Consider the following 14,534-nt stretch of genomic DNA (forward strand, 5'->3'; position numbering starts at 1 on the left):
GTACGGAACGGAGCGGGGGGGCGGCAGTGAGGGTGTGGTGCTCACCACCGTGGTCGCTGAGGTAGGAGCCGTCCACCGCCTGGATGACGGCGCCGGCTCGCGGCTCCGCCGAGACGCGACCGTCACAGGGGGAGGCGCCGGCGGGAGAAGCGGCGGCGGCGGCTCCGGCGTCGAGAGCGCTGAGCCGCATGGCGGAGCGCGACAGCTCCCCGCTCAGCGCCGTCAGCAGCACCACCAGGATGTCGAGCAGCGACGAGTTCCTGTCGCCGGCGGTGGCGGCGCTGGCGGCGCTGGCGGCGCCGGACCGTCCGGCGGCGTCGCCGGTGCACGGCAGCTCAAAGCTGTGGGGGGCGGGGCGGTGGTAACGATGATGACACCGCCGAGAGGAGGGAGGAAGGCGGGAGGGGAGGGGGGCAATGAATCCACGCGGCAATGTTTTGAAACGGCGGGTGGAATTAACGAGCGGCGTTCAGGCGTGGCGACGCGTTTTGTGGGTTCGATCCCAACCCCTGACGCCTGCTGCTGTATATTTAGAGTTTGCGTGTCTCTCTCTCTCTCTCATCATCATCACGGTGGCTAGATGTTGACTACCTCGCCTGGTGTACAGGAGGTCGTGGGTTCGATCCCAACCCCTGACGCTTGCTGCTGTATATTTAGAGTTTGCGTGTCTCTCTCTCATCATCACCACGGTGGCTAGGAGATGTTAACTACCTCGCCTGGTGTACAGGAGGTTGTGGGTTCGATCTCAACCCTGACGTCTGCTGTATATTTGGAGTTTGCGTGTCTCTCTCTCATCATCATCACGGTGGCTAGATGTTGACTACCTCGCCTGGTGTACAGGAGGTCGTGGGTTCGATCCCAACCCCTGACGCTTGCTGCTGTATATTTAGAGTTTGCGTGTCTCTCTCTCATCATCACCACGGTGGCTAGGAGATGTTAACTACCTCGCCTGGTGTACAGGAGGTTGTGGGTTCGATCTCAACCCTGACATCTGCTGTATATTTGGAGTTTGCGTGTCTCTCTCTCATCATCATCATCATCACGGTGGCTAGGAGATGTTAACTACCTCGCCTGGTGTACAGGAGGTCGTGGATTCGATCCCGACACTGACGCCTGCTGCTGTATATTCGGAGTTTGCGTGTCTCTCTCTCATCATCATCACGGTGGCTAGGAGATGTTGACTACCTCGCCTGGTGTACAGGAGGCTGTGGGTTCGATCCCAACCCCTGACGCTTGCTGCTGTATATTTAGAGTTTGCGTGGCTCTCTCTCATCATCATCACGGTGGCTAGGAGATGTTAACTACCTCGCCTGGTGTACAGGAGGTCGTGGGTTCGATCCCAACACTGACACCTGCTGTATATTTAGAGTTTGCGTGTCTCTCTCTCATCATCATCACGGTGGCTAGATGTTAACTACCTCGCCTGGTGTGCAGGAGGTCGTGGGTTCGATCCCGATCCTGGCGCCTGCTGCTGTATATTTGGAGTTTGCGTGTCTCTCATCATCATCACGGTGGCTAGGAGATGTTGACTACCTCGCCTGGTGTACAGGAGGTCGTGGGTTCGATCCCAACTCTGGCGCCTGCTGTATATTCGGAGTTTGCAGTGTCTCTTTCTCTCCGTGGTCGCGTGGATTTTTTCTCCGGGCCCTCCGGTTTTTCCCTCTGCATTTAGAATCGACGTGAATTGAGATCCTTTAGTTTAATTTGGTGCTGTAACTGTCCGATCGATGGGCCACTTTGTTGAGCCGCTATCATTCGCGGCAGCCAGGTAGCTTCTGACAAATAAGTTCACACCTCAGTGGGCGCTGCCTGGTAAGATGGGGATGGTTTAGTTGTATTTGTGTGTTGTTTGGGTGATCGTTTTACCTTTCTTGTAACCTTGCACTAACTACCGTGCTTGTGTGTATCGTTGTTGTCGTAACGTAACGTTCCTACCCCATGCCCCGAGTGGACATCTCTGCAAAAAAAAAACGCTTTACAGCTCATCTTCGTGGTTCTTTCGGTAAAGTCACGTAGAAGGGAAGTAATAAAATAATAAAAATAAAACATAATAAAAAAATACAATTCTCACTGTTGTGAGAATTGGAATATTTTATTATGTTTTATTTAATAAAAATAAAACATAATAAAAAAATACAATTCTCACTTTTGTGAGAATTGTGAGAATTGGATTATTTTATTATGTTTTATTTTTATTAAATAAAACATAATAAAATAATCCAATTCTCACAACAGTGAGAATTGTATTTTTTTATGACGTTTAATTTTTATTAAATAAAACATAATAAAATATTCCAATTCTCACAAGAGTGAGAATTGTATTTTTTTATTATGTTTAATTTGTATTATTTTATTACTTCCCTTCTACGTGACTTTACCGAAAGAACCAAGAAGATGAATCCCTGCAGTCACGAAAGCTTTAAATCGGAGCTTAGATTAGTTTACTTTATATTGGATATATTTTAAAAGTGATTAGTTTATCTTCTTGGTTCTTTCGGTAAAAATAATAAAAATGAAACATAATAAAATAATCCAATTCTCACAACAGTGAGAATTGTATTTTTTTATTATGTTTTATTTTTATTAAATAAAACATAATAAAATATTCCAATTCTCACAAGAGTGAGAATTGTATTTTTTTACTATGTTTAATTTTTATTATTTCATTATCTCCCTTCTACGTGACTTTACCGAAAGAACCAAGAAGATGAATCCCTGCAGTCACGAAAGCTTTACATCGGAGCTTTACAGCTTATCGGATACCTCCCGCAACCACGAACAAACACTCTGAATCCGTCATCAATTTCGTCGTCGGTGCCGGTGACAAACCTCTCGACGAGCCTCCGCAGCACGGCGTAGCAGCCGAATGGCAGGCGGTCGCGCGCCGCCGCTATGAGCTCGGCGCGCAGGGCGCCGTGCTCGGCACAGGCTCGCAGAGCCGCGTAGTCGCCGATGCCCAGCGCCGATTCCAGGGCCACAACGGCACGAGGGCCCACGCCGCGGGCGGCCAGCCACGCCGGGAAGTCGCTCCAGGCCTCGCCGGTACCGCCGCCGTAGGCCGCGTGGTGCGGCGATGGAGCCATCACCTCTGCCGCTGCTGCCATGGCTGTCTGTGCGTGCACGCGCGGGAAAGTCAAGTTCAAGTTTCGAGTTCGTTTATTTGGTGTAGTAGCCCTGTGAGCCATTCGGCTCTTGAATCGGGTGCGACCGCAACAAACAAAAAAACAAAAAACATGAAACATCTTAAAGCGAATCAATCTTAATTTTGGAGCTTTCGTGACTGCAGGAATTATTCTTTGGTTCTTTCGGTAAAGTCACGTGTAAAGATAAAATAATAAATTAAATAATAGCATATTACGACGTTTCGATTGCAACACAAGCAATCGTCATCAGGCATAACATTTTTGTTGCTATTTCTTTTATGCCTGATGGATTGCTTGTGTTGCAATCGAAACGTCGTAATATGCTATTATTTAATTTATTATTTTATCTTTAGACGTGACTTAACCGAAAGAACCAAAGAATGAATCTTAAAGTGAATATGTGACTAAGTGCAAACAGAAAATCCAAGAAAAGACAGCAACATATTGCAGGAAACAAGTAAACCCGTAAAAACAAAGTTTTTCACTATAAATCCTTTATATGCGTGGCGGCTAGAGTCTTCTCGTCCTCTGGCTTGAGATGGCTGCCACCTATGGGTCAGATGATTGTCTGCCAGCATTAAGCAATTGGTAATTAAATATTTTAAAAAAATTCCCTAAATAGTGTAAAATTTTGGAAAAAAAATTTCACTAAAATTAATTGTCACGCACAACGAGTCTGTGTGGAAAATGTCAGCTCGATTGGATCACGGGAAGTGGGTTAAAAAACGACTGAAAGATTTGCACGGTCGTAAGCAAGAAAGCAAGCACGCAAGCACGCAATCAAGCAAGCAAGCGAACTTAATATAAAGGATTTAAAAATATATTCGCCTGCGGAGGACGCGGGGATCGATCCCGCGACCTTTGGCATGGGAAGCGAGGGCGCTACCAACTGCGCTACTCCGCCACGGCCTGTGGAGGGGTTACGCTCTTGGCTCTTACACTCTGACGTTCAGCCAAAGCCATGAATGCGTTCTATTTGAATATATGTAAAATAATTTTTTTTTGTCTAAAAAGTGTAAAATTTTGGGAATTTTTTTTCACGAACAATAATTGTCTGGCACAACGAGTCTGTGTGGAAAATGTCAGCTCGATCGGATCACGGGAAGTGGGTTAAAAAACGACCGAAAGATTTGCACGGTCCTAAGCAAGCAAGCAAGCACGCAAGCACGCAAGCAAGCAAGCAAGCACGCAAGCAAGCAAGCAAGCACGCGAACTTAATATAAAGGATTTAAAAATCACCGTACACCAACGCTGTGTGCACAAATCCCAGTGGGATGCAAGTCAAACAACAACAACCACAAGTCAGCGAGTTTGCAGGGACACGGCGGAGTGCGTTGGTCGGCGTGTTGCGAACCCGCCGGGCCCGTTACGATGTCCCGCTCGCGGACGCACAACGCCGCCGGCGGTGGAGTATCCGAGCCGGTCCTCGGCCTCCCCTAGGTCGACTCGGCCTCAAATGAGTACCCGGTGCGGTGTGTAGGAAACACAGCCATTTGGGGAGACAAAGGCGGGCCACCGACCCCCCTCGTGTGTCACAGTGCCGGCCTTGACAGCAGAGGTCGCAAACGGGTTTTGATTCCTTACCCGTACCCAGCCGTACCAGGGTCGCAAATGGGTACCCGTACCCTACCTGATACCCGGCTACCCATACCCGGCCGGGTACGGGTAGGGTACGGATATCGGGTACCTGATTGCGACCTCTTTGGGATGAAGCCATGTTGCAGGCGGGGGTGGGTTGATTCTAGGAACTTGAATTGTGAGAAGAGACAAGACGTTGGGAAATGAGTGATAAACGGTGACTCACCAGTGACTCACGGCCTACCCGTACCCGGCTGCACCAGGGTCGCAAACGGGTACCCGTACCCGGCCGGGTACGGGTAGCCGGGTATCGGGTACCCGGTTGGGACCTCTGCATCCCAGGTGCTGCTGCTCGCTAACAGCACTTGCCCCAGCAGTCTGTCAGAGGCTACACGGGGGACCTTTGTCTCGCGTGAAAAGTTAACAGGCATCTCTAACGTACGTGCACACAAAACACGCGGAGCGCATTGGCGAACATTCACTCGGGTTAGCATCTGTGGGGGTCAAGGTTGAGGAGCGACCCTCGGATTAATGCAATATTTTTCTATTTTTTCTTGGAGTTTATGTTTGCACTTAGTCACACAGTCACTTTAAGATGTTTTTTGTTCATGTTTTTGTTTTTTGTTTGTTGCGGTTGCACCCGATTCAAGAGCCGAATGGCTCACAGGGCTACACCTAATCAATGAACTTGAATGGCAAAGAAAATCAGCGTCGGGCACCGAAGTTCATTAAACCCGAAGCCCCGATCATCCCCTAACCCCTAACGGCATCTCACCGAGCGAATCTCGAGAAACTGGAGCTGGATAGGACCCGCTGATGAGCAAGGAGCGGCACGATGGACGGCCTACGATCGGACACCAAATTGTAGATTGCTATCCAATCCGTGCCATGTCAAGGTTCTATGCCGAGCGTGGAGCGACTTCACTCCTTTAGGTTTATTACGGGTTAAGGAGTGAGGACCGGGGGTTAAGACGGCCTCATGGGTTAAGGTTTAAGAACTAAGGTTAAGACAGGATTATGGGTTAAGGTGTAAGGACTAAGACAGATTCATAAGTTAAGGTTTAAGAACTAATGTTAAGACAGGATTATTGGTTAAGGTGTAAGGACTAAGACAGGTTAATGAGTTAAGGTTTAAGTCATAGGGTTAAGACAGGGTTAGTAAGGGTTATGGTTGAAGGTTAAGATAGGCACATGGATTAGGGTGTAAGGATGAGGGTTAAGGCAGAGGTTTAGGGTTTAAGACTGAGAGCCTTGGGTTTAGACAGGTTTACGGGTTAAGGTGTAGGGTTAAGACAGGTTTAGTAGGGGTGATGGTTCAAGAACTATGGCTGAGACATTTTCACGGGTTAAGGTTTAAGGAGTGGGGTTTAGACAGTTTTAGGGGTTAAGGTTTAAGGACTATGATGTATTCATGAGTTAGGGTTTAAGGAGTGGGGTTTAGACAGTTTTAGGGGTTAAGGTTTAAGGACTAAAATATATTCATGAGTTAGGGTTTAAGGAGTGGGGTTTAGACAGTTTTAGGGGTTAAGGTTTAAGGACTATGATGTATTCATGAGTTAGGGTTTAAGGAGTGGGGTTTAGACAGTTTTAGGGGTTAAGGTTTAAGGACTAAAATATATTCATGAGTTAGGGTTTAAGGAGTGGGGTTTAGACAGTTTTAGGGGTTAAGGTTTAAGGACTATGATATATTCATGAGTTAGGGTTTAAGGAGTGGGGTTTAGACAGTTTTAGGGGTTAAGGTTTAAGGACTATGATGTATTCATGAGTTAGGGTTTAAGGAGTGGGGTTTAGACAGTTTTAGGGGTTAAGGTTTAAGGACTAAAATATATTCATGAGTTAGGGTTTAAGGAGTATGGTTTAGACAGTTTTAGGGGTTAAGGTTTAAGAACTATGGTTGAGACAACTTCATGGGTTAGGGTTTAATCAGTAGGGTTAACCCTACTGATTAAAGGGGTGGGGATTTAAGGGGGGGGGCTAGGCGAGGTCTGGGGGGTTTAAGGAGTGGGGGGAGGGGCTAGGCGAGGTCTGGGGGGTTTAAGGAGTGAGGGGGGGGCTAGGCGAGGTCTGGGGGGTTTAAGGAGTGAGGGGGGGGGCTAGGCGAGGTCTGGGGGGTTTAAGGAGTGAGGGGGGGGGGCTAGGCGAGGTCTGGGGGTTTAAGGAGTGAGGGGGGGGGCTAGGCGAGGTCTGGGGGGTTTAAGGAGTGAGGGGGGGGCTAGGCGAGGTCTGGGGGGTTTAAGGAGTGAGGGGGGGGGCTAGGCGAGGTCTGGGGGGTTTAAGGAGTGAGGGGGGGGGGGGGCTAGGCGAGGTCTGGGGGGTTTAAGGAGTGAGGGGGGGGCTAGGCGAGGTCTGGGGGGTTTAAGGAGTGAGGGGGGGGGGGCTAGGCGAGGTCTGGGGGGTTTAAGGAGTGAGGGGGGGGGCTAGGCGAGGTCTGGGGGGTTTAAGGAGTGAGGGGGGGGGGGCTAGGCGAGGTCTGGGGGGTTTAAGGAGTGAGGGGGGGGGCTAGGCGAGGTCTGGGGGGTTTAAGGAGTGAGGGGGGGGGCTAGGCGAGGTCTGGGGGTTTAAGGAGTGAGGGGGGGGGGCTAGGCGAGGTCTGGGGGGTTTAAGGAGTGAGGGGGAGGGCTAGGCGAGGTCTGGGGGGTTTAAGGAGTGAGGGGGGGGCTAGGCGAGGTCTGGGGGGTTTAAGGAGTGAGGGGGGGGGCTAGGCGAGGTCTGGGGGGTTTAAGGAGTGTAGGGGGGGGCTAGGCGAGGTCTGGGGGGTTTAAGGAGTGAGGGGGGGGCTAGGCGAGGTCTGGGGGGTTTAAAGAGTGAGGGGGGGGGCTAGGCGAGGTCTGGGGGTTTAAGGAGTGGGGGGGGGGCTAGGCGAGGTCTGGGGGGTTTAAGGAGTGAGGGGAGGGGCTAGGCGAGGTCTGGGGGGTTTAAGGAGTGAGGGGAGGGGCTAGGCGAGGTCTGGGGGGTTTAAGGAGTGAGGGGGGGGACTAGGCGAGGTCTGGGGGGTTTAAGGAGTGAGGGGAGGGGCTAGGCGAGGTCTGGGGGGTTTAAGGAGTGAGGGCGGGGGGGCTAGGCGAGGTCTGGGGGGTTTAAGGAGTGGGGGGGGGGGCTAGGCGAGGTCTGGGGGGTTTAAGGAGTGAGGGGAGGGGCTAGGCGAGGTCTGGGGGGTTTAAGGAGTGAGGGGAGGGGCTAGGCGAGGTCTGGGGGGTTTAAGGAGTGAGGGGGGGGGGACTAGGCGAGGTCTGGGGGGTTTAAGGAGTGAGGGGGGAGGGGCTAGGCGAGGTCTGGGGGGTTTAAGGAGTGAGGGGGGGGGGGACTAGGCGAGGTCTGGGGGGTTTAAGGAGTGAGGGGGGGGCTAGGCGAGGTCTGGGGGGTTTAAGGAGTGAGGGGGAGGGGCTAGGCGAGGTCTGGGGGGTTTAAGGAGTGAGGGGGGAGGGGCTAGGCGAGGTCTGGGGGGTTTAAGGAGTGAGGGGAGGGGCTAGGCGAGGTCTGGGGGGTTTAAGGAGTGAGGGGGGGGACTAGGCGAGGTCTGGGGGGTTTAAGGAGTGAGGGGGGAGGGGCTAGGCGAGGTCTGGGGGGTTTAAGGAGTGAGGGGGGGGACTAGGCAAGGTCTGGGGGGTTTAAGGAGTGAGGGGGGGGCTAGGCGAGGTCTGGGGGGTTTAAGGAGTGAGGGGAGGGGCTAGGCGAGGTCTGGGGGGTTTAAGAAGTGAGGGGGGGGGACTAGGCGAGGTCTGGGGGGTTTAAGGAGTGAGGGGAGGGGCTAGGCGAGGTCTGGGGGGTTTAAGGAGTGGGGTGATAACGATGATAATACCGATGGTAACGATGGTAACGATGACAGCTGCCGGCGGAGTTCTGACCTCGTTGTGGCTCCTCCTCGTATCTCGTGTTCGTCTTCGCGCTGCTCCGGTGAGAGACACGGGGGAGTGGGGGGGGTGAGGGGGGTGGGGGGGGTGGGGGTGGAGTGGTAGGGGTGGTGGTGGAGTGGTGGTAGGGGTGAAGGTGGTGGTGGGGTGGTGATGGAGTGGTGGTAGGGGTGGAGGTGGTGATGGTGGTGGTGTGATGGTGGAGTGGTTGGTGGAGGTGGTGGGGATGGAGTGGTGGTGGTGGTGGAGGTGGTGGTAGGGGTGGTGATGGTGGTGTTGGTGTGATGGTGGAGGTGGTGATGGAGTGGTAGGGGTGGTGGTGGAGTGGTAGGGGTGGTGGAGGTGGTGGTGGAGGTGGTGGAGGAGGTGATGGTGGAGTGGTGGTGATGGTGGTGGAGGAGGTGGTGGAGGTGGTGGTATGATGGTGGAGGTGGTGGTGGAGTGGTAGAGGTGGTGGTGGTGGAGTGGTGGTGGTGGGGATGGTTGTGGTGTGGGGTGGTGGTGGTGATGGAGTGGTGGAGTGGTGGTGGTGGTGGTGGAGTGGTGGTGGAGGTGGTGGAGTGATGGTAGAGGTGGTGGTGGTGATGGACCCGGCGTCTACCGCGAGGGTTCCTGTGGGGTTCAGGGGTTGAGGGTTCAGGGGTTGAAGGGGAAAGTCGCGGCCACGGAAACACTCGGCACTGTACTCAGGCGACTACAGTTTGGTGGGTGGAGTCGATTCGTCGATTCCTCAGTTATATCGATTTTTTGGACATCGATTCCAAGAAAATCGTGGGGGCCCCCTATCGATTCCACCACGTTGCGAATCGAATTCTCTTCAGGCACCGTGTCTCCTTCCACGTCCTCTTAGACGCCAACCCGCATTTATCGATTATCGATTACATTTATTCCGTTAAAATTATTCTTCGATTTCCCCCCTTCAATGGAACGCGTCTAAGAATCGATTCCTCGAACGCCCTAACACGGGTCTTCGATTCCTGTTCTTTCACCACCAAATCGATTCCACTTAATTTATTTATTTCACTTGGAATCGATTCTTGGAATCAGCTACCCCACTCTTCGATTCCTATTTCCTTGATTGATTCCCTAAACTCGGAATCGATTCCAAGAACCTCCACTAGACACATTTCTTCCTATTGATCGGTTCCTTTACCTCGGAATCGATTCTTACACTACCCCTTCTCGACTCTTTCGATTCCTCTTTGATTTAATAATTTACCTCGGAATCGATTCTTAGAATCCTCCTTTTCGACTCTTCGATTCCTATTACCTTGATCGGTTCCTTTACCTCGAAATCGATTCATAGACTCCCCTTCTCGACTCTTCGATTCCTATTACCTTGATCGGTTCCTTTACCTCGGAATCGATTCTTAGACTCTCCTCGACTCTTCGATTCCTATTACCCTCATCGGTTTCTTTACCTCGGAATCGATTCTTAGACTCCCCTTCTCGACTCTTCGATTCCTATTACCTTGATCGGTTCCTTTACCTCGAAATCGATTCATAGACTCCCCTTCTCGACTCTTCGATTCCTATTACCTTGATCTGTGCGCCTGATGATGCTGGTTTTGTTGTTTTAATTACCGGCAGCAAAAATCCGTCACGGCCACTCGAATTGTAAATGGGTTTCACTATACACTACTTTATACACTATACACTACTATACACAATACACTACTACACTATACTACTATATACTACACTATACACTACACCAGAGGTGTGGACTCGAGTCATGTGACTTGGACTCGAGTCAGACTCGAGTCATGAATTTGATGACTTGCGACTCGACTTGGACTTGCATAACAATGACTTTGTCCCACCTCTGCACTACACTATACACTACACTACTATACACAATACACTACACTGCTACACACTACACTATACACTACACTATACACTACACTATACACTACACACTACACTATACACTACACTACTACACACTACACTACGCTATACACTACTATACACTACACACTACACTATACACTACACTACTATACACTACACTATACACTACACTACTATACACTACACTATACACTACTATACACTACACTATACACTACACTACTATACACCACTACTATACACTACACTATACACTACACTATACACTACACTATACACTACTACACACTACACTACTATACACTACACTATACACTACACTATACACTACTACACATTACACTATACACTACACTACTATACACTACACTACTACACACTACACTACACTACTATACACTACACTACGCACTACACACTACACTACACTATACACTACACTCGTGTTGCTGTACCAGTAACGAATTGGCCACGTTCTGTATACGCGACAAACCTCCTTATTACTAATTAACTAATTGGCTGTGTCGGTGGTGGCGGTTTTCACGACACCACATTTATATATTTACGCGTTCCAACCTAACACAACAAACACAAACCTCTGCCATGGATAATATTCATCTTCTTGGTTCTTCCGGTAAAGTCACGTAGAAGGGAAATAATAAAAATAAAGCATAATAAAATAATATAATATACATAAAATAATAAAAATAAAACATAATAAAATAATATAATGTATTTTAAAATGTTTTATTTTTATTATTTTATTATTTCCCTTCTACGTGACTTTACCGAAAGAACCAAGAATATGAATCCCTGCGGTCACGAAAGCTTTACATCGAAATATAATGCCACTGGTTCTTCATGTTCTGCAGATGTAGATGCCACTGGTTCTTCATGTTCTGCAGATGTAGATGCCACTGGTTCTTCACGTTCTGCAGATGTAGATGCCACTTGTTCTTCACGTTCTGCAGATGTAGATGCCACTGGTTCTTCACGTTCTGCAGATGTAGATGCCACTGGTTCTTCACGTTCTGCAGATGTAGATGCCACTGGTTCTTCCGTTCTGCAGGTGTAGATGCCACTGGTTCTTCACGTTCTGCAGATGTAGATGCCACTGGTTCTTCACGTTCTGCAGATGTAGATGCCACTGGTTCTTCACGTTCTGCAGATGTAGATGCCACTGGTTCTTCCGTTCTGCAGGTGTAGATGCCACTGGTTCTTCACGTTCTGCAGATGTAGATGCCACTGGTTCTTCACGTTCTGCAGATGTAGATGCCACTGGTTCTTCACGTTCTGCAGATGTAGATGCCACTGGTTCTTCACGTTCTGCAGATGTAGATGCCACTGGTTCTTCACGTTCTGCAGATGTAGATGCCACTGGTTCTTCACGTTCTGCAGATGTAGATGCCACTGGTTCATCTTCTTGGTTCTTTTGGTAAAGTCACGTAGAAGGGAAATAATAAAATAATAAAAATAAAACATTAAAGACATATTATTTTATTATGTTTTATTTATTTTATTATTTCCCTTCTACGTGACTTTACCGAAAGAACTAAGAATATGAATCCCTGCAGTCACGAAAGAAGCTTCAAATCGAAATGGATAATATTGGTCTCGCGTAAGCCTGCCGCTACTACTCTCAATTCCTCGCAACCGTTTAACTCGCAACCCATTGTGATCGGCTCTGTACGGCTCGAAAGAAGTTCAACGCGCATGCGTCGTGTGCGCGCGTGTGCGCCGGTCCCGGGCCTCCCCCTAGATCGACTCAGCCTCAAACGAGTACCGGGCGTGGTGCTGGCCTCCCACCCACCCCCCCTCGTGTACCGTACCGGCCTTCGGAGGTCCTGCGACTCGCGAACAGCACTTGCCCCGGCAGTTTGTGAAGGCTACGAGGGGTATCTTTGTCTTTTGAATTCATGCAACCCGAAATGCTCTCTGCGTGAGTCAACACCGCCGCTGTCAATCCTACACATTCACAACCGCCGCTGTAAATCCGAAGGGCTTTGAAGATCTTGTTCTCACAGACGCCGTGTGCGCGGTGTCAGGAGCGAGGGACTATTTTACACCTGCGGAGACAAAAAAATAACAACTTCACAGCTCATCGGATTCCGCCAGTATAAACGCATCCCTGCTGCGGAGGGAGCTGGTAGGAACGTTGGGTTGCTCGGTCAATGGCCAGGGTCAACGGCGGCGTGGTGTATTCCGCAAATATGCCCGACTGTGAGGGCGGCCACAAGCCGGCGTGAGTAGGTTAAACGTTGAGTTTTATAAGGGCACCACGGGGTGACCAGCGCCTCCCCTCCCCACCCAGCCCGACCCCTCTCACCCCCCACCCAGCCCCACCCTCCCCACCCAGCCCCACCCCTCCCACCCAGCCCCACCCTACCCACCCAGCCCCTCCCTCCCCACCCAGCCCCACCCTCCCAGCCCCTCCCTCCCCACCCAGCCCCTTCCCACCCTTCCCACCCAGCCCCTCCCTCCCCACCCAGCCCCTCCCTGCACGACGGACGGACACAATAATCCCCTGTGGGCTGGTGTAACCAGGAGGTTCCTACCAGTATTACATCTTCCGATGACTCTTGATGACAACGGGGTGAGGATGAGGAGGGGGGGGGGAGCTCCCAATTGGGCTCTCCCTCGACACACATTCGACCGTAAAAAGTGCACTCGACAGAAAGTCGCTGCTCAGCGTTCGCCGATTGCATCCGTTGCGTTTATTCGTCCGTCGATGCATCGCCGTCGATGAAATGTAATGATCAAAACAAGAAAAAGAACAACGCAGTCCGACGGCGGAGCACAGGAAAATGACCCTCCCCAAGGGCCTCGTCTCTCTGAGCACCTAACGGCAAAAGAGCCTCCCCGGGAACACCTTTGACTACCCAGCATTCTCTCTGTTTCCCCCCACAATTCACTGCGAGAGAGGCACTGTACGCGGAAGGGTGCCATGGTCGCGAGATGTTAACTACCTCGCCTGGTACGCAGGAGGTCGTGGGTTCGATCCCGACTCTGACGATGCCCGCTGCTGTATATTTGGAGTTTGCGGTGTCTCTCTCATCATCATCATCACGGTGGCTAGATGTTGACTACCTCGCCTGGTATACAGGAGGTCGTGGGTTCGATCCCGACCCTGACGATGCCCGCTGCTGTATATTTGGAGTTTGCGGTGTTTCTCTCATCATCATCATCATCACGGTGGCTAGGAGATGTTGACTACCTCGCCTGGTATACAGGAGGTCGTGGGTTCGATCCCGACCCTGACGACGCCTGCTGCTGTATATTTGGAGTTTGCGGTGTCTCTCTCTCTCTCTCCCCCCGTGGCCGCGTGGATTTTTTGCTCCGGGTCCTGCGGTCTTTCCCTGCAAATTTAGAATCAACATCACGCCCTTAGGGTTCACACGGCTGCTATAAATTGTCCACGTGACGGTAAGTCCACCTTCGTTGGGCCGTCATTTGTGAGGGCCGAGTGGCTTTGGAAGCGGAGCTCTAACAAGCGAGCCCCCCGCTTGACGCAAAGGGTCAGGCGTTACCGAGGACGAACCGTAACCGGAAATAATTAAAATTAAAACATTATAAAATACAATGCTCACGACGTTTCGGCCACAACGCAAGCAGCCATCCTCAGGTGAAGAACAGGTCTGTCGGAAAGACAGCGTCTGAAGGACAGACCTGTTCTTCACCTGAGGACGGCTGCTTGCGTTGTGGCCGAAACGTCGTGAGCATTGTATTTTATTATGTTTTATTTTTATTATTTTATTATCTCCCTTCTACGTGACTTTACCGAAAGAACCAAGAAGATGAATCCCTGAAGTCACCAAAGCTTTAAATCGAAACGTAACCGGAATGTTCCGTATGCCGGAAACTGAACGATTTCCCCCCCCCCCCCAAAATCAAGACGAGTTCCATTTACCTGAATCCAGAGGTCGCAACCGGGTACCCGATACCCGTACCCTACCCGATACCCGTACCCTACCCGATACCCGGCTACCCGTACCCGGCCGGGTACGGGTACCTGTTTGCGACCCTGGTGCGGCCGGGTACGGGTAGGCCGTGAGTCACTGGTGAGTCACCGTTTGTCACTCATTTCCCAACGTCTTGTCTCTTCTCA

At 50.7% G+C, this 14,534-nt stretch overlaps 1 protein-coding gene across 1 annotated transcript in view; it reads right to left on the reverse strand.

Moving 5' to 3' along the window:
- Positions 1 to 8,658, reverse strand: part of LOC144952545 (uncharacterized) — a 19,025-nt gene extending 10,367 nt beyond the window's left edge. The window contains exons 1-3 of the mRNA XM_078882995.1: positions 8,567 to 8,658; positions 2,830 to 3,110; positions 46 to 341 (exon numbers count right to left, since the gene is read on the reverse strand). Of these exons, the coding sequence (XP_078739121.1) occupies positions 46 to 341; positions 2,830 to 3,104 (571 nt within the window). The 5' untranslated portion in view covers positions 3,105 to 3,110; positions 8,567 to 8,658. The remainder of the gene's footprint in view (positions 1 to 45; positions 342 to 2,829; positions 3,111 to 8,566) is intronic.
- Positions 8,659 to 14,534: the final 5,876 nt, after the last annotated feature.

Source organism: Lampetra fluviatilis, chromosome 3 (genome assembly GCF_964198595.1).
Source record: "Lampetra fluviatilis chromosome 3, kcLamFluv1.1, whole genome shotgun sequence".
Classification (NCBI taxonomy): Eukaryota; Metazoa; Chordata; class Hyperoartia; order Petromyzontiformes; family Petromyzontidae; genus Lampetra; species Lampetra fluviatilis.